The sequence below is a fragment of the Staurois parvus genome, unplaced genomic scaffold, assembly GCF_062004578.1.
Source record: "Staurois parvus isolate SC_StPar_1 unplaced genomic scaffold, SC_StPar_1.0 ptg000044l, whole genome shotgun sequence".
NCBI lineage: Eukaryota > Metazoa > Chordata > Amphibia > Anura > Ranidae > Staurois > Staurois parvus.
Genome location: NW_028317840.1, coordinates 5,443,452 through 5,468,440, shown reverse-complemented (window position 1 = coordinate 5,468,440; position 24,989 = coordinate 5,443,452). Strand labels below are relative to the sequence as shown.

Here is a 24,989-nt window from a genome sequence, read left to right as displayed (position 1 = left end):
GTAGCCTCCCTGGTGGTATTCCCGAGTGTAGCACGGGGTAAAGTTTCAGTACCACAAGCTACACTGCTCCATGCAGCGCTGCTCCACGATCCCTCGATCACTTACCTTGTCCTGCACTCCCGCGATGTCCCTCCTGCAGTGTCCCCGGCAATGTAATCCGGCAGATGCAGGCATCTGTCTTCTGGGTTCTGTCCCCAGCGAGTGTCGGGACGTACGGGGGACGGAACGGCGGGAAATTTGAAAATGACAAAAATTGACATTCACTAAAATCACATAGTAAAACATTGCTGTTTCAAACCATTTCACATACATCTTGTCCCTAGTGCTTTGTCCTGTGCCCTGCCTGCATCTTGACTGTTCTTTCTGCCTGGAAACTGAGAAACGTCCATGGCGTCCAAAAAGCGTCCCTTTAGGTCAAAAGTGGTTTTAGACCAGCTAGAGAACAGCGACAGTAAATGAGAACCACTTGCAGAATTGAGTGATAATGATTTGTGGGGAAATTCATCATCAGGCACTGAAAATGATTTTGCGACTTTGCTCAGTGATGTGCGAACTTGGCGCTATATTTCAAATTTCAGTGTTTTTGGTTTGATTATATTATTGAATTAAATGTATTATTATTATATTATTATCTTTTATGATTATTTATTCAATTATAATTTATGATTTCGTGTTTCAAGTTTTATCCTACCCGGAATGTTTACTAGACTCTTGTTCGGACAGATTTCAGTGAGTTATTCCTAAAACTTACAGGCCTACAATATAAAACACCACATTTCCATGCAAAATAATGGTACCGCTTTCAGCACCAAAAATCTGAAATAATCATACCGCCAGGGAGGTTAATCATGAATGATATAAAAATCACATACAATAGTCGCAATCTACTTTTAAATTTGAAATACATGAAAGTAGGTGCTACAACCTCCCAGTGCTATAACGCAGCGTATAATGCAGCTTTATTACCGGTGCTCTGGCAGAGGCAGCTGACTCCTCACTGACATGGTTCATATATGCAAAGAAAAGTTGGAACTTCAATGTTAACTCTGCAATCTTGTGTTTATTGATGGGTAACAAATGGCAGCCACCAATGTCAATGCGTTTCAAGAACAAATTGGCCTTATTAATGACTAACAGATATTGTACTCTAGAAGATCTACTATGTCCTTATGTGGTGCATACATGTAAACGTTTAACATCCTACAGGTTTTGACACTTTGTAGGCTTTCCTTGATCCAGTGGGCTTCCTTTTTATTATATGTTTTACCAAAGTGTCTGCTTGTATAAAGTTGTGTTAGTTATGAATAAGGGCAGTTTGGCTGACACTCATTGACATTTGGGGCTGTCATTTGTTGCCAGCCAATAAATACAAGATTGCAGAGTTTGCATCAGAATTTCTGCTTTTAAATTTCACTCTACAACTACTATGGTTACCAATATGGACAAAAATGTAAATGTTGCATCCCTCCAATTTGGCAAACTGGGGCTATTTTGTTCAACTGTGTGAAGACCATTCTCAGAAAGCCCATTTTAAGAACACTTCCTGAAAGTGAAATTAATTCCAGCCCCTGCAATCAAGAGTTTGTTTTTACTGAGATACATTCCAAGACTTCATGGTTAAAGAGATGCAGAGGGTGCTCTTTCTTAGATGCTCATATCGAAGGGAGATTCTCTCACCAACTAGTTTAAAGAGGAAATCTGAGGACACTTTCACTTTTAATAGTCAATTTGGGCCATACTAGACAAAAAGAACAATTTATTTTACTAATAGACGTGGCTGCTGCCAGCTCTGCATAAACTGTTTGTAGCATCAACTACGTACAGTATATAGTGCTGTACTCTGGCAGCGGTACCAGGACTTCCCATTGGCTTCTGGAAAAAAATTGAGTTGGATTGGGAACTGCTCAACCATTTACCTTGTATTTTATCAAAGCATACAAGGTTCCTTCTAATTGGCTGAGGAGGTAACATCATCCACTCACCTCTCTACCAATCAGAGAAAGTTTTTACTTAATTGAAAAAAATACAAGGCTTCCAGTGAATGGCTGAGCAGCACTCTGCCCAACTTGAAGTCCCTATACTGTTGCCAGAACAGAGCATTGTGTACTGTATATAGCTGATTTTACATACAGTTTATACAGATCTGACAGCGTGTGCATCTATTAGTAAAGGAAATTATTTATTTGGGCCAGCTTAGCTCAAACAGGCTATTTAGGGTGAAAGTGTCTGCATCACAGTTTTATAACATCACTTGAAAATAATTTTTTTTCAAGGAAAAATGAAAGAGTTTTTCTTCAAGCAAGAATGCTCTTTTTTCCTAGAGGACCCATTTGGGCTGTTTCAGTGCAGTGCGTTAATGAGTGTTGCTATAAACCCTTCTTTACATTTCTCTGAAGAGAGATCTGTGTTTGGAGTGCTCTTCAGAGAGCTTTTACCAGGCAGTGAGGAAGCATTATATAACCTTCTCATTGCCTATTATAACTTCCTAAATTCCTGATCATGGGGTAATTGCAGCACAGTCCCATTTACATGAGTGACTCACATTCATTGGGTGGTAGTGACCATCGAATGCAACAGGGCGTATAATTCCTGCTGCAGCCACAAAGCAAAGCATCATGGAAATGGCATGCGTACACCCCAGCCACTGCCTTTGTTAAACGAAGGTGGTAAAAACTTGGCTCAAATACTCTGCCCATATATCTTGAATAGGCTACCAATGCACCGCAACACATATTTGAACAAACATGCATCAGTTTTTACAGTGAAAATAGTTCATAATAAGTGTGCTGTGGTGCTCTAAAATGCATGTGTCTTGTGGTGTGCCAACACTGCAAGGACAATTAGATGTGTTACCATGCATTGTAATTACAAGTGGTAAAATGCACAGCTAATCATGTGTTACTGCAATGTCCATATCTGAATGGGCTTTTAAACACAGATGACTAGTAGAGGGAGCTTCATACATCTGTATTTAAAATATTTGCAAACATGTTTAAGCAGTAATAACTCAAAATGTGCACATAATAAAATTACAGTATAAGGCCCCTTTCACATGGGCGGACCAATCTGGTCCACCTGTCTGTTTTTCAGGTGGACCGGGTCGGACCACCCATTGTTCTCTATGGGAGGGCGGATGTAAATGGACATGTGTCTGTTTACACCCGCCAGCATCCGATCCAATTCGGTTTGTCAAAAACAGGCGGCTGGGGATCTGTTCCCTATCCATCTAGTGGATTGGATCAGATGACAGTCAGATGTAAACATACAGGTGGTCCATTTACATCCAACCACCCCATAGAGAACAGCGGGCTGTGTCCTGTCATCTGCCTGCACAGCAGGAATCAACAGACAGATCCCTCCTGAGCAGGCGGATCTGCTTGGCAGAGTCTGCCCCATGTGAAAGCAGCCTTAGATGAAAAATAAGTCCAGGGATATATTTCAGAGTGTGTGTTTAGAGCATCTGTTACAAGCATTATAGAGGAAAGCTGAATTGAGTGTCAAATATTGAAACGACCACCCCAATTAATACAAGTAGCATATGAAAATTTCCCACTGTACTGAGAAAAAAACATGTATAAATAGATAGATAAAGATAATTGTCAGACATTACCTGACAGTATCTGCTACTAATGACCTAATTAATAAGGCAGTGCAAGATTCAAAGAAATTATGTGCTAAGTGTGGTAACCCATCTAATGAGAAATCATCTTTTTTTCAGAATGTTATAAACTAAACTTTGTTTGATTCCTATTGCTTAATTAACTTTGCACATGGTTGTTGCAATTTGCACTTATTTAGGTCCTCTAATGTTACTGAAGTTCACATTTTCAGTTTGTAGCTGTTATTTCCTTATGCCTTTTCCTGTCTCTATTTTTATGCAAGGACCATGGAATCTAATATATGGATTTCTATATAGAATATTTATTAGATCAGATTGGTGGGCAGCTACTGGGATTCTCTTTGTTGAAGTGACATAAATATGCATATGAATCCTTTAACAGGCACTGATGACTACAGTAACATGAAAGGCTTCTCCAGAGAATCAAGCTTGTCTCTTATCTTTGTTAAAATGAAAATTCCAACCAGCTCTTACAAACCCCTTAATGATGTACACCTGAAACATATTATTGAATGAAACCCCAGGGGAATCATTATAATCAAACAATGCTGCTTGCTTATATAGCACCATATTGTTCAAAAATGCCATCACGTTCTCTGACAGAGGGTGGCAACACATCACTTCCACGGTTAGGTCATGTAAAGTTCTATCAACCTGTGGTGACAGTAAATAATTACATGAAATTGATGAAAAAACTCTTCAAAATCACTTTATTGTAGGCAAGTACAATTTTTAGCATATTAGTGTGCAAAAAAGAAACTTGGATTGCCTGAAAAGAGGGGGAACTCATGGCAGGAACAAAAATCAGAAAATTTTCTTTTAAAGGGGAATAAATGTGTCTGTCCTTTAAATGTTAAATGAGTTATATGTTGGTTTTGTTCTAAGGGAGAGGACACTGAAGATATACTCATCGTACAAGACCAGTCCTTTGGCTCCTGCCCCCCATCCATGGTCCAGCGGTCTTGTAAATGGACTGGTCCTTGATGTCAGCACACTCAATGTGCACTTCACAGGCAGGAAAAGTCCACTTCTGGACCATAGGGGAGTTTTTCAAAGAATCGGCAGGTCAGGTGAGCATGAGCTTAGTTCTCACCCCTTGAAAAAACAAGCAGCTGATCCATGCAATGGGGGCACAGTGCCACTGCATGGTACATACATACATACATAAATAAATAAATACATAAATAAATAACTGGAGTTCTGCTTTAAATATACCACCATATTGGGATATTGGGTGTGGACACTGTGTAAACTGAGCCTATATAAGGGCAGGGTATCAGCAATTTTGTGAACAGACTCTTTGGCACATATGAGAGTAAGGAGAGGATCTCAAAGTGTATGAGAATTAATAAAATGTGCCAATGAGGCAAAATTTGCCTCAGCTGGAGTGCAGCCAATCAGCTTTCACATTTTCATTTTTTAAATCTGCATGGAAAAATTGAAAGATAGAACATGGTTGGTTGCAACTGGTAGCAACACTTGTTGGGCTAGAACTATAATTCTGAGGTGGATGCATGTTTAGGACATCTGTGGCCTAAAAATGTTGGGGAACTCTCCCCAGGACTAATTTTCATTGTTTATTGATCTGTGGGAGAGCAATGATAGATAGGGAGAACAAAAACACACACCAATCAGTCTGTGAAATTAGAACACACTCAGGGGACTTCAATAAAGCCCTAACAGCACTTTTCTGGTGGTAGTTTCCTTAGGAACTGGCTGCACCTAATTCAGGCAAGCATTTGTTTCACTGTCAGTAGCATTACTGATATTTGCGGCAAATTATGGTAGTTTTTACTATCGTGACTATAAGAACCTGACTCTATAGCAGCGCCAAACTCTTAAAGAATTACCACTAGTTCTCAGTTTAGAAAAGTGGCAGTAATTAAGACCAATAAATGAAAAGAATCATGTTCAGGGGACATATAAAGCAGATGATACAATACAGATTGATAAATACATATAAACAAAAATACAGCACTAATAAAATAAAATGACAATAACAAAAATGTAATTGTTAATAAAGTGTGAGTCCAAACAAATAAATCATGCTGACAGTCTCAAGGTTTCAACAAAGTTTTCATCTATGCTTCCACAGACAACTCTACATAAGGAATGACACTGTTGTGATACGCCACCATATGCCACACAAACACTCTTACCAAAGCAAATGGACTCTTACAAATAAGAAAGAGTCTAAAAATACTTTGTGTCTATGAATGGTCACTGTCTTGGATACCTTGCACTTCCTCTTCCAAACTGGATTACATGTAACAGGTATAACCTCAGACTAGTATCACTCAGCCAAAGCATAAGAAAAGAGCCGGAAAGGCAGCATAGTGTAAAACCACAATATACTGAATTTATTAAAAAGGTTATACACCCACAATGTTAAAATGCATATGTGCTAGTCAATATACAACCAGTTCTGGGAGTCAGACAGGACACTTCCCAGTATTGTGCACATGATGATGTTGTGAAAATTGTCCCTTCCTTATGCATTTCGTCACCTGTCGTGGAAATATCAGATGTGAAGAAACACGTAAGATGGAGCGGACATTTATATGAGAGCTTCCCACTAGAGCAGTATACCCAGCCCCATTCAGCTGTCAGTTGATAGTTTCCTCCAAAGCTAAATGTAAATGAGGATACATGTGATGTCATTACCCAAATATAGACCATTTCCATTTTTTGGAAATATTTTTCCACTAGGGGGGTGTTTTGCAGGACAAACATGGGTACACTTTAAGATCACAGCTTCCTGTAGCTTACAAAAGGCTAAAGACTTTCTCCCTACCCCCTGAGCAGCCAATTGCAATGCACTAGTCCTATCACATAGAAAGGAGTGGTGTGTGTCTGTGGCAGATGGGAGCGAAAGTGACACATTTCTTTACACAGGTTTACTCTAAGAGACAAAGTACAGTTGAAGGTATATTTATGACCTTGTACTAAGCTTGTATTTTGTGTGACACATTTTTTAGATGTATTCCATATGTAAATTTCATTTTCTTGAAAATACTGTGCCAGATAACACACAAAAAAATACCATCTTTATGATGTAAACAATATTAATGGGCTCCACCACCATCAATAGGATGTGGGTTCAATGGGCCATCCCTGTGTGGGTGTTGTGTGTATTTCTGTTTGTGTGCATGAAAAAATAAGCCTCACATGATTTTTCAGAGACTTTTATTTCCATTAAATGTAGAACTTGGCATAAAAAATGTTCTGTTAAATCTACAAGACATCTGCCTATCAATCTTCTACCCACAGAACTGACCTATCAATCTTTGAGCAATTCTAGGGCAACAAAATAAAGATTAAGAGATATCATAACATATGTTATAAGGCTTTGTGCTTCATTTTTCAATGTGTGTTGTCCAGTGTGATAGAGATGATAAAATCTGTGTGCTCTGTAGCAGCCTGAAGCATTACATGCATCATTTTAAGTAATTATTGTTTGCACAATGTCACTGAAAATTGCAAGCATACTTTAAAAAGTAATTGTCAAATATGAACTATATGAACTATAGACCCGTTTTGCTGGAAATTCATGAAATTATATTAACAGAAAGTAAAAACATTAATACATAATGAGGTAAGTACACATAAAGCAGTGGGTTATGGGGGTTTTCATGGTATTTTAGGAAGCCGCTGATTATATGATGTTTTTTAATGTAATCACTTAGCTTAAAAGCAAAGCTGCTTATTCCTTTGTACAGCCAGGTATAGCAGAATCATACTGATGAAAAGCCTAGGTTCTAGGTCTTCTAGATCCCTGCAAAATGTCATGCCTCACCAGTGCTATTACTTTTGGTTTCGGTCCTAGGACTCTGCTTAGATTTTTCACTCTAATGAGAAATTTGATTTCATTACCATAGCCAGCACTTATTTAATGTTTAATAAATTGATATTACACTGAAACAGGTGCTGTAATCATTTTACTATTAAGAACATGCAGGCTGTTTCTGTGGTTAATGACAAGGAAAAAAATATCATACACCAGCTTTTTAATTGTTTGCAGTGTTTTTAACATTAGAAAGTGTATTATTTGTCTGCATGGTCTAATTATCCCATAAGATCTCAGATAAGTAATGATACTGAAGGTTCTCTACAGTCACTATACAGTATAAGCAGACTGGCAACAACAGGAATAAACATTGGATGAGGAAATGTTGTATGGGGATGAGTGAAACGGAGGTTTTTTCTCTTAGCAGAAAATCTGCAAATTTTGTCAAAGAGTAAGGTGAAATGAAGGTGGTATTTGGTTATTATTTTAAAGGTGAGTTGGCCTTTAAATGGTTCCAGTTGGATACAAAAGCTCATTTAATTTTTTATAAAACTTTCAATATTATTACTAGCAAAAAGTGTGTCTGTTCTAGTAGGGCAAGGTTTGGGTGCTACGAACATGGGGTGGGAGGAGTTGTAGGCAGTAAGAGAGGATGAACAGGAATGGCACTGGATGTCAGGGGTGAATGCACCTCCAGTAGGCATGGGGTGAAAGTGGGGGTAGGGGCATGGAATGAGAGTGGGGAGCAGTGTGCACAAGTTGATTGAGAGGAAGGAGACCAGGCACAGCGGTGTGTGTGTGGGGGGGGGAGGGGGGGGGGCTGGCACAGATGTAGAGGTGAGAACAGGGTCTGAGGACATATGGTGTTAATGGGTGCTTTATGCAAATGCAGAGTGCGATGGTGATAGTGGTGGTACAAGTGTTTTGTTAAGAGGGGGGTACAAGCATGATGGTAAGAGCAGGATGGTATAAACATAATGAAGGAAGGGGGGGGGGCTGCAGGTGTAGTTCTGAGAACACAGGGATGGGGTGAAGGATCAGGGTCAGCTGGAGAGATAAAGGTCTGGAGGCATGTTGGTGTTGGGGTGCAGACATGGTGGTGAGAGCAGGCAGGCAGTGTGCAGGCATCATGCTGGGAGCAGACAGAGGTTGCATGTATTAGTTGTGAGTGGGGAGCTATTAGGTTGTACTGATGAGAGCTGGGGAGGCATCATGCAGGCATGGGGCATACAAAGGTGCAAGGGTGAAAGAGGAGCATGGGGCAGTCATGTCGGTAAGATTGTGGGAAGCATGTATAGGTGAAGTGGAGGTAGGCTGAAGGTTTTGTAGGTACTGAGGGAAGGAGACTGTAGACATATTTGCTGCTAATTGAAGTGAGCCTGAAGGCGCAGTGGGGAGAAGGGGTATTGCAGGCAGAGTAGATGCAGATACTACTGGGGCTGTAAATATGGTGTGTGCTGAGAGAAAAGAGTATTGGAAGCATGGTGATTTCTGAGAAGTGGGAGAAAGAGTTCAAGTATGATTGGTGATAAGAGAAGGGGGCTGTAGGTGCATAGTTGATGAGAGAAGGAGGGCAGATGCAATAAGTAGCAAGAGAAGGGGAGCTGCAGGCACAGTGAATGGTGAAAGTAGGTGGGGTAGGCATTGGGATGGTTAGAATTAGATACCAATTAACCAATCAGGAGATCTCCTCATGCACTACAGGATGAGTAATTTATATAGAGAGATACATACATACAATATGCAATTATCTATATCTATATCCACTCCCCAGCCACTTTCTTGCTCCTTGCATACCTGAAGCTGAACTTATCTCCACTACCACTCATTACTGACCTTTGTTTGTTCCTTGACTATGTTTCTGCTTTAACCTTATGTGCTATATCTGCTACTAGACCCCAGTTTTCACATCTCCTGGTGGGGCGATCCAGAGGACCGCAACCTGGTCCTAACACACAGCAAAACCCATCTCCACCATCTGGAGCTTTGATGAATACCGGTTAGTGCTTAGACCCCGCACCTCGGGTGAGCTCGCATCATCTGCCAGGGTGACCTGCTTGTGTACTTACCTAGCTGGTCAATGGGAGCCCCTCTACTGCTACTAGTTTTTGAGTCTGACCCCTGACTATGACATCAACTTTAATGACTCCATCCCATTCTCTGCTCTCTGAGCCATGTGTTACCTGCCTGGTCCCACATCCTGTCAAACCTGACCAACATCTTACCCCCCCACACACACTCACATGATACAAAGTATCAACTGCTGGATCAAACTGTTCTGTATAGATATCGACAATGTGATACTATTATATTGATTTCTCCCACTGAAAGGAGTGTGTGTTTGGGTTTGGAAGCTGGCAGGATCTGTCCAGCTTCAAGGGCACCTAGAAAGAAATGCATCCACTAATCTATCACCACGTCATCTCTGACAATAATCACATATCATGCTTAGCAAACAAAGTCATATGTTTGAACGTCATACATTAGTAAATCACACCCCAATTATTTCACCATGAATAATGTGCAATTGTTTATTAAAACAGAAAATAGATAAAATGTTGGAATAAATGTAATGGAAATTAGAATAGACGTCAATAAAAAAAAGCATGCTAAAGGCTATACATTTAGAGAACAGATCAATAAAGGAAGAAGCATTACAAAAGTGCAGGTCAGAAAATCTAAGGGGAAGGTCTAAATTGAATACACAGGGCATAGTATAGTACAGGGTATCACTGTGAATCTCATGTCTTAAAGGAAAGCATATGCAGAAGCCAAAGGCATATGAGATTTCAGAGAAGTGACAATAAACAAGGTCTTTTTTTTCTCCTATGTCATAAAATAGGTTGACTACGTTTAGATAGGTTTAGTTAACAGAGGTAGCAAAAGACAACCTTCATTTCACTACAATTTGCATCACAGAGATAAGAAATGCTTATAAAGATATACAAGCACATATACCCACTGTGAGGTGACAGATTATGACAATACAAAAGTGAATCAGTTTCATGGTCACTCTTAAAAAAATGAAATTAATTAAAATAATGATTATTTAAAAAATATAGGACATTCATAAAGTAGGTAATTTGAGATAGACTCATTTTGTTTACCAAAGTCTTGAAAAACTCAGGTACAGTATGGCACTGTATATGACAGAAAGTGCAGGCTTAGAAGGTAGCATATTCGTTTTTTGTACAGAATTCTTTATATAAAGTATGCATAAATGAAAATCATTTACTGCAAGTGCTGATTGTTTATCCCTACCCGTATTCATTTTGAGAGCACATAAAGAGTCTGTACATTTTTGTCATACATCAAGGCAGTGCAATTGATGTTGATATACGTTGAATTATAGATCTACTGCCTTTCTTCCCTCCACTTGCTGAGGGTATTTCATTGCATTGATTTGAAAGAAAACATATTTCAGCCCCTGGGTCAACAACTAACCAAATGAAAGTATAATACATTTAATTAATCTCTCTTCCAAAAAAATAAGAAAACAAATCTTTGTATGTGGGCCATTCAGCCAAAGGAAACTAAAGGACAATGTCTGATTACTTTTCTAAAAGCACAAATATAAATGAAAATTAATATTCTAGTGTACTGGACTCTGTAGCAACTTGCTATACATGCAAAATTTGAAGGTAAACTCCTCATTGCCAAACTAAATTATTATTTTGAGTATAAAAAATACCACTTTGTTGTTATGAATAAAAAAGACGTTCTTCCCTAGCTTCCAGCCTACGCAACTTGGATTACATGGTCTCTGGCTAAAATCATTACTGCACAGGGTCTATTGTTTTCAATCAGCAGTAAGATAAGAGGATAAAAACAGCAGCCCCCATGTACATAGATTAATTACAAACTACACAGAGGAACAAGGTTTTTAATACATTAAAGCACATTGATAAGATTGTTTATATTAAGCCAATCTCTTTCATGTATATAAAAAATCATTGAAAATGCTATAATCCCTGTTTAAGATACAGATACAGAATAGATCATACTATTATAAATGTGCATAGGGACATATTTAGGCAAATGCTATAGGGAGCTGGAACTGCTTGGAGTGGTATACAGCTGCTCATGCTTGTCATTAAAGCGAACCTGTGTGCAGACTTTGCACCCTGGAACATTTGCATAGTTTGAACAATCAGTAAAAGAAATTTAAAACAATCCCTTATTTACCTCTATAGCTATAGGATTTGTAAAAAGATTGATCTTCATAGCTTACAACAGACACACAGAAGCAATAGAATCTTGAGATCCTGCCAGCCAACTAATGTAAACATGCAGCAGGTGTTTATAAGTTATAAAAAAAAAATTGAAACCTGCTATGATTCCTGGGGATCTTTGCGAACAAATTACTTTACAGTACTCACACCTAGAGAGGTAATTGATAGCCTGTTTTAAAGCTATTTTACTGCTTGTTGGAATTATATGAATACTATAATGTTCATAGTCTGGGCAGAGGTACAATTTAAGACAATTGATGCCTGCTTGCCCCCACTGGCCCATCAAACACTGTCCAGAGCCTCCTATTGACATATCTGCCCTCCTGGCAGTGTTGGTTCAGTTTTTCAGTGTTTACAATAGCGCCAACCCTGTCTGCAGTCAGGATGCTGTCATGATACATTCACACAGTGGCACTAGGTTGATGTTTTAGACATTGAAGATTAAGGCAGGCTTGAAGGTACAGTTTCACCCCTGAGTTTTCAAAGGCTGGGTACATATAACAAACCTGTGCAGCCATTGTACTGATTAACCCTTAAAAGGCTCCAAAATAAAGAGAGGTAACATTTAGTTACATGTTTAATTGAACTGCATTTTATGTTACTTTCTACTAATTTCATTTGGTAAAGGGGTATTTAAAGAGTAAAAAGATTTGTCAATACACGTGTACCTAGTGAGTTATGCTCATTAGAATAACCATGTACATCTTTTGTACATATTCCGAGCTTGCTAAGTAAAGCAGGCCAAACATCATACAATTTTCTGTCCTGCAAAAAGAAAATTGCTTGATTTCCCCATTATCACAGCTATAGCCGTCAACAGTGATCAAAAGTTAAAAAAGTCCTTCAACCGATCGGCTTCAGTACAACCAGTCTGCCCATAGATGGATCAAAGCCTATAAGCCTAAAAGGTGATAAAATAAAATTTGTTTGAACAGACCAAATGAAATGGCAGTGGAATCTTCTCTCAAGAAAGGTAATGTTTAGTTCCATGTTAATTGAACTGCATTTGAAGTTACTTTTTATTAATTTGATTTGGTAAAAGGGTGTTTGAAGAGTAAATAGGTTTGTCAATACTCCTGTGCCTAGTGTGTCATGCTCATTAGAATGACAAAGCACATCTTTTAAACATATCCTGAGCTTGCCAAATAAAGCAGGCCATACATTATACAGGTTTCTTTCCTGCAACCATGGGTTTAAAGAAAAAAAAAACCTCAATTCTCCCATCAACACAGTCAGTGTCCAGCAGTGCTATTGATCACTGCTAGAGCTATAGCCTTCAGCAGTAATCAAAAGATAAAAAAACAACAGGCTGTTTGTACTGAAATTGATCAGTGGATCAACTTCAGTACAACCAGCCTGCTCATAGAAGGGTCCACTCAGGCGGTTCCCTGCTGAAATTCATTCCATCCGTGGCCAGCTTAAGAGTTCTTAGCTCTACTATGAGAGACACAAGTTCTTTTGATTGGAAAGGAAAGCTGTGCACTAGGAGGAGAGAGCTGGGACCCAAGACTCTACATTACACCATAGGGAGACTGAAAAGCACTGCATATAATGCAGAATAACCTGACCATTATTCTACAACTTTTCAATTTAAAGTTGAACTATGGCCTACCATTAAAAATATATTTTTAGCTTTTGGATAGAGTAGGCAAAGGTTAAATCACTGGCAGTTCTTTGTTCTTTTTTTTTTAGTAATCTGTGTTCCATTGGGGAGATTTGATTTCATTTCCTATCCAATATACACCACATGATGTGAGAGGAAATATCTTCAAAGAAAGAGGAAATTTATTCCTTGAAGGGTGACATTGAAATGTTTCCCTATTGAAAGATTTCCAATTTTCCAATATTCCTATTCCAATGACAAATTGAAATTTGTCTCTCTTGTCACTTTCAGTTCCAAAGAGAACGGTGATAATGACAACAAAAAGAGTGAATCACCTCAACAAGACAACTTCAGCAATCAAAACTTGACAGAGGTTCTAACCTTTCACTACACTATTCTAAACTAAAAAAGTATGCTTTTACATACACTTCAAATACACATGCGTTACAATATATTAGAACTACAAACTAGTAATTTAAAGTAAAAAAGGTCTGTTATTAATTTTAGACAACAAAATAATATCGTGTTATGAATAGTAGTATAAAAGATAGTATTAATATAAGGGGGCTCTGAAGAACAGAACTAACGTGTTTATTGGGTTGATGTAACAATAGTGATCTTATTGTTTTGTAATATACTGCATGAGTGCTGTGTATACAAGGTAATGAAAGCGTTCTAGACTTTTGTGTGGCTAATGATAAATATTAGTTTTGACTGATATGCATGCAAATACTAGGAAATATCGGAACCATTAAGGATTATTTTGGTTGACAAGTGCCACTGACAGTATTGGATTCTATACCAAAATATAGACATAAAGCTAAGCTGCAGCAGGAAGAAATTGTGTTCTGTACAAGGTACATACTTATATATATGAATAAATCTAGAAAATGATTAGAAGGCTGGGTTAAGAGAAGATGAGTGTCCTAAAATTCGATTGGGGAGGTGTAAAAGAGCCAACTTTTTTTTAGGAAAATGTAGTTGGATTGCCTCCCGCACCAACTTTGCCTATCGCATGGTCACAAAGCCTATAGGTCTAGAGCTATCTCCCCCCCTCCCCTTCCGGATGTACCCCCTCCTTCACCCTCCATGGTATGTCAACCAGCTATGCAATTGGCCGCCCCCCTACTGGGGCCACCATTCTCTAAAACCAGTGGCTTTCTTTCTTCGCCTTTACACCTCAGCTCCTCTTCACTGGAGAAAATCAGACAGCACTGGTACAAGATACTATTTTTGTGATTTTCGTAGAGGCCTCAAAGCAACCAAAGGGTATCAGATAAAATGACAATGCAACAGTCCTATAACAAGTTCTGTATTGTAAACTTTTTTTTGTCATATTTGTTATTATGGCTAAGAGTATGTTTTAGCTGATCCTCTGATGCTCCTGGCAGACTGCTATGTGAATAAATTAAAAAAAGAGAGAAAAAAAGAAAATGGTAATCAAGCACCACAATTTGAAATTCTTCCAAAAAACAATAAATAGTAAATAGGCCCAACAGCTGAAAAACTAGCGAACAAGAAAAATGTGAGGCCACCATTATCTTTTCAGAGTTATAGAGGCCCAATCTCAAGATGTGGACATTTGTAATTCCTGCACAGGGCAATTTACTATTTTGGGTTGCAACTTGGCATTGTATAATTATCTGTTCCCTGTATTCTTAACAATTTGGGAACATGCTGCCCATACAGAAATGATTAAATTGCTTATAAAAACTCTTCTATTTCCATAAGACTGACCACCGTAGATGTGAGGCTGCTGAAAATTCTCCACCTATGTGATAAATACAACTGTGTGTTCTGAATAACCTGTTTTAATTTCAGGCAGCACTTGAGTCCAACCACAACAATACCACACTCCAGTGTGCTTGTCCTTCTTTCATTGCCACTCACTTCTTTCAAGCTTCATATTCACTTCCTTCACTTACAAAGCATGACATCTGGCTAATTCAAGTGGACTTTGACCTGATCCTCTAGGATTTAAACACACCCCATTAAACCATATCCACCATGGTATGCAGCATGCTTCACATGCTGCTTCCTTATCCCCTCATAATATATCTCTGTAATCCAAACCAAAGTATTTGGATATAGACAGTCCCAAGAAGTATTATTTTGAAAATATTGAATAAGTGTGCAGTATGCATATGTAGAACTTTGACCCCTTGTAGTAGGAAAGAAAATCATTGCTGTGCAATCTCTGCTTCAACTTAATAGAAACAGTCACCTTCTTACTTTCTTCCTTTTAACCATTTCAATACCGGGCAATTTTACACCTTCCTGCCCAGGCCATTTTTCAGGTTTCAGCGCTCTCACACTTTGAATGACAATTGCGCGGTCATACAACACTGTACCCAAACTAAAATTTTATCGTTTTCTTCACACAACTAGAGCTTTCTTTTTGTGGTATTTAATCACCGCTGGGGTTTTTATTTTTTGCTAAATTAACAAAAAAAGACCAAAAATTTTGAAAAAAAACCACATTTTTCTTTGTTTCTGTTATAACAGTTTACAAATAAATAATTGTTCTTCATAAATTTAGGCCGAGATGTATTCTGCTACATGTCTTTGGTGAAAATAACCCAAATTAGGATGTATTTTTTAGTTTTTAGGAAAGTTATAGAGTTCACAAACTATGGTATAGATCTGAATATTGATCAATCCTGAAGTACTGACGGCCAATCTAATTTCTTGAGGTCCAAGAATGTCAGAATAGTACAGATATCCCCAAATGACCCCTTTTTGCAGAGTAGACAGTCCGACGTACTTCATAAGAGGCATGGCGAGTTTTTTGAAGTTGTATTTTTTTGTCATAATTTTTCGGAAAATGAAAAAATGAAAACAATTATTTTCACTATTTTTTTTTTTACATACTGTCACCAGTGCAGTACAGCGTCATCATATAACTGGCATGGCGGTGAACAGGGACACTGACTGGTGACAGTATGAAAAAAAAATATATATATATATATTTTTTTATTTTTTTTTATTTTTTTATTATATTTAATTTTTTATTACATTTTTTTTATTTTTTTTAAGATTTTTTTTCATATTTTACTATGACCAAAATAGTACAATGTTACCATAGTAACATTGTACTACTTTGGGGAAGTGATCAGTATTTTTTTTTTTTTTTTTACACAATTTGCTTATAGCAAAGAATTACTTTGCTATAAGCAAGCATTTACCTGAATGAAATCGATTCATTCAGCTTTTTTTTTTTCTTTTTTTTTTTGTGCTTAGCTGTGATTTGGTCACAGCTAATCACATGACATGTGCATGTGATTAGCTGTGACCATTCACAGCTAGGCACTAGTATACAATGGATGGCATCATGAATGAAGCCATCCATTGTATACAACTGTCATGTGACCTGCTGTGATTGGTCACAGCAGGTCACATGGTACCAGCAACGGGAGCCGGTACTTGGATCTGTCATCGGCCGTGTCCGAGGTGCACGCCTGGTGACAGATCGCACTGCTGCGCCGCTCTGCACTAGCGCAAACGGCGCATGTGCGGGAGCACGCCAAATGGCGTGCACCCGGAATGCAGATACACATCTGAAGCCGCCAAACGGCCATTGGCCGGGCGGCTAATGGTTAAAACACACACAAATGTTTGATTTTTTTTTGTGTGACCCCCCAATACATAAATCCATGTTCTTTTGGAAAATTCCAGTATGCACATTCCATGTTTCCTTTTAAAAACCATAGGCAAGTTTCCTAAACCATGTACCTAGTAGTTAGTCACATTCAACTGGACCTGTTCTGTAAGTTAAATGTACAAGAAGTGGTAAAAAGCGCCTTAGTAAAAATCAACAAGCTGCTATGCACAAGATAGGTACCAATGACCTATGGAATAGACAATATATACGGAAGGTGCAGCGCTAGTAAACAATATATAATATATATGCAAAAGTCCCTGGTGGATCAAAAAGATATAGAATATGGGGTAGTCCCGTAAATAAATATAGATGGTTGAGGTGACTTTGATATCCGGGTAGAGGTGGTAATGAAATGCGCACTCACCGAACGCGCATATTAAATGCTCCTCCTGACGCGTATCGTGCTCAAGCACGTCTTCAGAGGGGGGTCGCCAATCCAAGACGTGCTTGAGCACGATACACATCAGGAGGAGCCACACCACGCCGTGACGTCACGCCGCCGGAGCAACGTGGAGCTCCGGCGGCCATCTTTTATACCAGCTGGTCAGTTCCTTTACAGACTACTGTCTGCAACGCTGTTTTATCTATTGTTTACCTGATACACCATATCTAATAAATTTGGGTTTAAACTTACTACACTATGAGAGTGTTCTTGTCGCCCCCTGGGGGAGTGCTCTAGTCCACAGACCTACTCCAAGAGCGGATCACTACTCACCACCCAGGCCATTTGGAGTGACAACATCCACTAGGACCACATAGGGGGATCTCTGGAGGAGAAGGACAACCTACCTAGGATCTTATAGAGAGAGGACCACCCATCACCTGGCAGCAGGATAACTATATACAAGGCGCATTTAATATGCGCGTTCGGTGAGTGCGCATTTCATTACCACCTCTACCCGGATATCAAAGTCACCTCAACCATCTATATTTATTTACGGGACTACCCCATATTCTATATCTTTTTGATCCACCAGGGACTTTTGCATATATATTATATATTGTTTACTAGCGCTGCACCTTCCGTATATATTGTAAGTTAAATGTACATAACTACTACTGGGTATACAATGACTTGGATAAATTAGAACCTTTGCAGATACGTTTAAACCTTCATACATTTAGGTAAATTCAGACATGCATATAGATATAAGGTAGATGCTAATACCTTTACTTAAAATCCCATAGTAGACAATGGGGTTGATTTACTAAAACTGGAGAGTGCAAAATCTGGTGCAGCTATGTATGGTAGCCCATCAACTTCTAACTCAGCTTGTTCACTTGAGCTTAACAAAAAACATGGAAGCTGCCCCAGATTTTGCACGCTCCAGTTTTAGTAAATCAACCCAAATGTGTAATAATTCAGACAAACCAGAGATTTTATCTCACTGGTAGAGATTTATGATTGGCTGCTATATGTTATTTTCTGGTTTTGCTTTATTGAATAGCAGAATGCAACAACAGAAAGCAGCAGTATAATTGCTGTACCATACAGGCATAAAATAACCAATTTGGGTTAATTTGGGTAATTTATTTATTAGTTATATGTACTGGAAAAGACTGTGCACGCATCAATAGCTATTCCTCTCCTCAAAGAAAATATTATTCTTACCAGAATACATCCAACTTAAGAAAAGGTTTGTTAGAAACAAGTTCCCCTATTCACAGACGTATGTTCAGCTTTTCATACCTTGACAGACCATTAGACTTTGAAACAGCATGTGCCCTTTTCCAGCCTATAGACAGAAGATATTTTCTTGGCACTCTTCCATTTCTAAATACACTAAGATTAGTTGCCTGTCCAGGATTCTACTCATTATTTTATCATGAAAAAGAAATGTCTTTTTAAAAAAATATGGCACAAACTTTAAATGGGCTATGTCACTTGATTAGCTTATTAATAAATATCAAGATGTCAATAAATATTTTTATAGCATTAGTTTCTGCTCATCACTGCTTTAACATCATCTTTACTACAAAATCATCATAGCGTTTTGAAAGATAAAAAGATCCAGCTTGAGTTTTGTTCACACTATGTGAGCTGATTCATAAACATGCAGGAAAGAGGTGTCCCTATTGTCATTGCCAACAGGAATCAATCAAATATGTCATTACTCTAGTGCAGGTGAGAAAAAGAGAGGAAATTTAAGCAGCTAATTTGGGTATCAAATTTATTTTTATTCCTCCAGCTTCTAAAAATTAACCACTTTTGTCCTGTACCAATTTCTGTGAGTCAATTAACAGGAGTACTTCATGACATGGTCTCCTAACACCTTAGAAAAGCATTGATGATAATAAAGCTTACTGAGACTTATAATTACCTGTTCATAAATTGAAGCCATTTCTGAATATGGAGATCTGTGCTGTATAGGATGCATATGTAAATACATGTGATAATGATTTTAAATGCCAGCAAATCCCTACTTGATTAACTAGATGATGTTTAGACAAACAATGGTTGCACGGGAGTAAATGTTACTGGAAGAATGATATTTAATAAGGAATGGAGGCATCTTAGCTAATCTGAGATTTTGCTGCTCTTGATCTTCATAAATTAGAACATTTTTGAAAGGCTCCTTAAAGTACTAGATCATTTCCATTCTACTCACGGTTTTCCAGCTCTCCATACAGCATACAGATCATTAGGAAACTACGAAGCAATCAAGTAATGTGCGTCTGATGAAATTACTCTATCAATGTGCTGGGCTCCTACTCATCCCATCCCCCAACCCAACAGAAACAAAACAACATGGGACAGTTTTAGAGCCACAATAACCTTTCCAGAGGGAAAAGTGAAATGAAAGTAAATCATAAACCATCCTTTTTGTCTTGTTGCATCAATTTACCAAGGTAAATGTTATTGTATTTCAGTCTCAAATACCAGTAAACGAAAAAACAGTAAACATAAAGTACTACTTTTTTTTCAGAGTTAATGCAGTAATTCAGGATTATTGAATTTGGCATCAATTTTACTTTTGCATTGAAGCCAGGAGCAACTTGTTTTGTTAGACTGGCTTAAAGTGGTTGTAAAGGCTCAAGGCTCAAGGTTTTCTACCTTCATGCATTCTATGTATGAAGGTAAAAACCTTCTGTGTGCAGCAGCGCCCTCAGCCTCCCCTAAAAATTACTTAAGCCGCATCTCAATCTAACAATATGCACAAGAGCCTTGACTCCCCCAGGTCTCTCCCTCATCATTAGCTGAGATAGCAGTGGCAGCCATTGACTCCCATTACTGTCAATCACAGACAGTGAACCAATGAGTAGAGGGATGGTGCTTGGCCAAGCCATGCTCCATGTGTGAGTGGACACACAGAACAGCGGGTCAGGAGTGAACCTGCTTGGGTGCCCCCAAACTGCTTGCTGTGGGGGCACTAGTTAGGAGAGAGGGGCCAGGAGTGCCAACAGGCAACCGAAAAAGAGAAGGATCAGGGCTGCTCTGTATAAACCCATTGCACAGAGCAGGTATGTAAAACATGTTTGATATTAAAAAAAAGAAAAAAAAAAGAAAACAAACCTTTAATATCACTTTATGGCACCCAAAAAGTAAAGTTGATTCATACAGTTCTGGAGCAAAATATGTGATATTCGAACAGCGTATGAGCATGATATCAGATGAACATCAGTTTATCAATCTTATAGGGTTTCTCGTACAGGCTGGCTGATGAGCAAATGTCAGCTAGCTTCACTTGAAGTGCTCTATGGAGACATTACCTAACATCCTTGTTTTGATGTGATTTAATGTGCTAACAAAAAAATTGTTGCCTATAACAACTAGAATGTGTGCTTCAGTCAAGACCTGTAGGAATAACAGCTGATTTTCTTGTTAGCATATTTTTCATTCAGAACCCTCATAATGAGCAACGGATATATGCAATAATTATTCCATCAAACTATTTTTGTAAGTGAGTATATTTAACAAAGACAACTAATATACTCTTTCATTTGGATTACTGAATAGGAAGTAAGCCGCATGTTCAAATATGGCTAGGGAACAGAAGTTGATTTCAGTTACCTGCAGCTATGATCAGCTCTTGACACATTTCATATGCTTCTATAACTGGGATCAATTAATCGTTGGTATATTGTTTCATATAATATACTGTAGGTGAGTTGTTCTTTAAGAGTTTCTTATAACAAACTAATTCAGTATCTTATTAACCAATAGATGGAATGTATAACATATATAATCCTTAGTAATTGTGTGCAGTACAGCAATCAATGTTAGCTGTGGTCTGTTGGGTTTCTTTAAAAATGCTTCATGACACGAAGTATATTATTATTAAAAGCAACACTGACATATAAAGAAAATGTTCTCCAATGGGCAACACTACACCTTAGTGGAATTTCCATGAAATGATTTCCTGCATTATTTAGAAAATCATAGTAGAGTGCCAAGCTGATATGGAAAATGCAGTAATGCATATCAACCAATCAGGTTCATTTCTCAAAGGCCTGACTTTAGTAATATGACTTTACCCAGTAAGTCCACGTGTCCTCTTTATTACAGTATGACTTTAATGAGGATCAGTGACACAAAAGTGATTTCTGTAGACAGACTGCAGTAACTAGAAATAAAATTGATAACGTTGATTACTTTTAGCCGGATTTATAAACTCTGATAAAAATGAAGCTATTTTTATTTATCTGGTTTTGTAGTTTTAAACTTCTTGCAATGCACTTTTTCTGCAGTTATCCAGTGACAGCATTCTCATTATAAATGATTACACGCTACGTGTAACAATTACCAATTCACCACTTTCATGGCAACATAAAGTCTTCTATAAAAGAGCTAATCCCCTTGTCAAATGCACTAATTGTGATGCAAGTTAAATTAATTGTCTGAGAAGCAGCTTCATTGTTTCACACTAGAAAAATTCATGTGTGGTCACATGTAGCAAATATTATAAAAGTGGGTTACTATGTTAGCTGATAGAGGGATGGTACTGCAGGCTATGAAGAGTCATGCATAAAGAATTAAGGAGTCAGATCATGAAGGCAGATTATGATAACTCAGTAAGGATACAACTATTTCCATGACACTTGTGTCACTAAAGCACCAGTAATTAATGGACCTTGGGTAAGTGCAAAGGTTATTACACCCCAAGTTACACATATTTATATGTAATTGATTCACTATAATTGACTTATTGTTCTCAACTTTCTCTCTCTCTTTTATTTGCTTGTGTGAAATTCATTCCCAATACAAGTCTATTGGCTACAAAAACTTATGCATGACACCATTTATCCTTTTATTTTTTCTAAAACCTGATTTTTGGACACTGAATGATGATTAGTGAGCATTTTTACAACTATATCAGGGTTACATATTCCTCAGTATCGACCCTTCCATACACCAGCAGAAATAGACCCTGAATTTGTGTATAAGCTGATACTTGTTACAGGTTGCGGTAGCCAAAGTAGCATACAGTAGCTCTTCTTATAGTATGAATATTTAGGTGAGCCTTGGTCTTACCTTATTTCTTGTTTATTACTCCTGCACATCCAAATTTATTTTATGAAAAAAAGCTACTTTTCTTTACGGTTAGATAAAATGACTAGTATTATTAGTAATAATGTTGATAGTATTAATTACTAGGTATAATATATTTAACCTTTTAGCTTAGTTAATTGTGTACCCTGATTACAGTATTTTCTTGACATCATTGATTCAGACTTTTCTGCTGTAGAATCCCTCAAAAAAAGGAGTCTTGATCTGATTTAGTGCTTGGTAAAGCGCCCAAAAAATGATCGTGTTCCAATACTAAAAGGGGCGGAGGAGGAGAATTCTTATGTATTTGCATTAGTGATCTCCTGCCCACTCCCTTCCTAAGGGGCCCTGCGTGTTCAGACTGTAGATCAACTGCCAGCTTTGCTGATATACAGGAATCAGTGCAGTTTATCCTTCACAATGCCTTTAAGTCTCTGCTGCTACACATGCTGCTTACATAATAACAACCTCTTTATGGAAATAGCATGAGTGCACAGATAATGCTATGTATGCAGTAAAATTAAGGAAGTGTGAAGCGAGGGACAAGAAAAAGTGAGGAATATGTGCCTCAATACTTGCAACCAAGCAAGAATGTTCCCAGAAAAACTCCCTTCATTGCATCCTTACTGCCAATAGGTGGGGCCCACAAGCTTTTGGCCACTCACCGGTTCCTCTAAGAGGAAATCCGCACACATCTACTGCTTCAGAATTTTTTTTCTCTCTCTTTCTGTCTGCAAGCGTTTGTGTCCCACAAAGGCTGATCACTGCAGCCCAAGCACATGAATGCAGCCTTTTGTAAGCATTCCTCAGCCTCCGTGCTTCCCAGAACAGTGGGTCTCCAGGCTGTATGCAATGATGTGAGGGGCAGCAGATTCCCCCAGCACATTTCATTCAGTCACACCTGTCACAAAAACAACTCTTCAAATACAGCCTGACAGCCTGTAGAGTAAAATAAGACAGCATGCACACAGTGCATAATAAAACACACATCCCTATAGTTATACTATACCAGTATAGAACCAATACATATTCTGCATACCTCTTAACAAAATCTATATCTTGGCATTGCTGAAACACCTGTATGATTTCCAGATTCTTTCATTGCTGTTAGCACAGTCTCATGTAGGCATTTGCATGTTGTTGTAATATTGACACCAAGTATGGTAATTTCAAATGGAAGGCTATATGAATGGGATTATTAGAACTCAACCATGCAGCATTATACTAATATGACATTAAAACAAATATCATATCACACACAATGCTCAGAGTTACTGCAAGGAAACATGACTGGGGAATATAAATGATGTAGGATATCTTACCAATGTGGATGATTGAATCTGATCTAGAGTCTGCTCTTGTCCTGTCCCAAGATACAGTCCAGAAGACGGACAGATAGATCACTGCATGCAAAATGTCCATCTTCTTCAATGACTGCTGACCACAAATCAGATCTTCATGAGAAGTCTGGGAACAGCGTTGAGAGTTAGGTAGATCTCAGAAGAGTTTAATCCCTGTGTTTTTATGGGGTAAAAAATGGAGGCATCAGGGGGGGATAAACCAGAATGGATCAAGCAGGGAAAAGTCTATCGACAAGATTTGTTTCCTTGATGCAAAACCGAACACACAACACTTGATTCTTAGAATTTGAATAAAATATCCACTGGGCATCCAAAGCTGAGCATGAGAATGGTTTCACATGCACCACAGAAAATTCTCCATAGAGCCGCATATACTAGAGCAGACAAACTGCAGAAAATGACAGTAATCCTTCAGGATCCTAGTGCAGATCTAGCTCACAGAAACCCTTTTAGATTAACAGGAGAGTAAATAACATACACACACACACAAGAACTGGCTATATAAAGGCTTTGCTTCATGCATCTTCGTCTATTGAGCAGTGTGTGACAAATGTGCATGGGAATAAACCAGCAGCATCCAGCTGTAAAAGTGAAGAGCTGCTGCATGTATTTTCAGCTTCCACTTGGATAGACGCTGGGATAACGAGGGATTCCTAATACCATCCAAATGAATTGAAGGCTTATCCTCAAACAGGTTGAGAGTGCAGTTTAGATGCTTCGGTGAGAGCAGGATGTCTAGTGGGGAGCAGTGCTGGATAACAGAATGCTCCCAGTTCTCAGCTTCAGCAGCAGCAGCAGCAGCAGCAGACAGGCAGCCAGCACGTTGCCTAGAAATGAATCACCTAGGAGAAGCAGGGAAATACAGAGAGGAGATAAGAGTACCATCAAAGCCAGGGAGAGAGGCAGAAACTGAGAGCTGTAGAGGCATCTAGCTCCTCCCTCTTGTCCCTATCTGCAATACAAGGGGAAATAAGACACAGCTCCCAAGTTCTCACTTGGCCTTTGAAAACAGAAGAGGGTAGATGCTATGCTTTAAGCCTGATTGAATTAATATATATATATATATAAATATATATATATATATTACACAGAAATGCATTGCATACTGCACCAACAACACACTGCTCCCTTACCATGTAACATTTCGGACATGGACACAGGTCATAGAAAATGCAAATTAATTTCTCTCCACCCCACTGGGACAATCAATTTAATTGCTTGATGCCCTAGAATATTAT

The 24,989-nt window shown here is 38.4% G+C and overlaps 1 protein-coding gene across 2 annotated transcripts in view; it reads right to left on the bottom strand.

Moving 5' to 3' along the window:
• Nucleotides 1-24,639, bottom strand: part of GRID2 (glutamate ionotropic receptor delta type subunit 2) — a 1,339,544-nt gene extending 1,314,905 nt beyond the window's left edge. For both annotated transcript variants that reach the window (XR_016308769.1, XM_089663824.1), the window contains exon 1: nt 23,713-24,639. Coding sequence is in view for 1 of the 2 variants with exons in the window: in XM_089663824.1 (XP_089519950.1) it covers nt 23,713-23,812 (100 nt within the window). In the remaining variant the exon portion in view is untranslated. The remainder of the gene's footprint in view (nt 1-23,712) is intronic.
• Nucleotides 24,640-24,989: the final 350 nt, after the last annotated feature.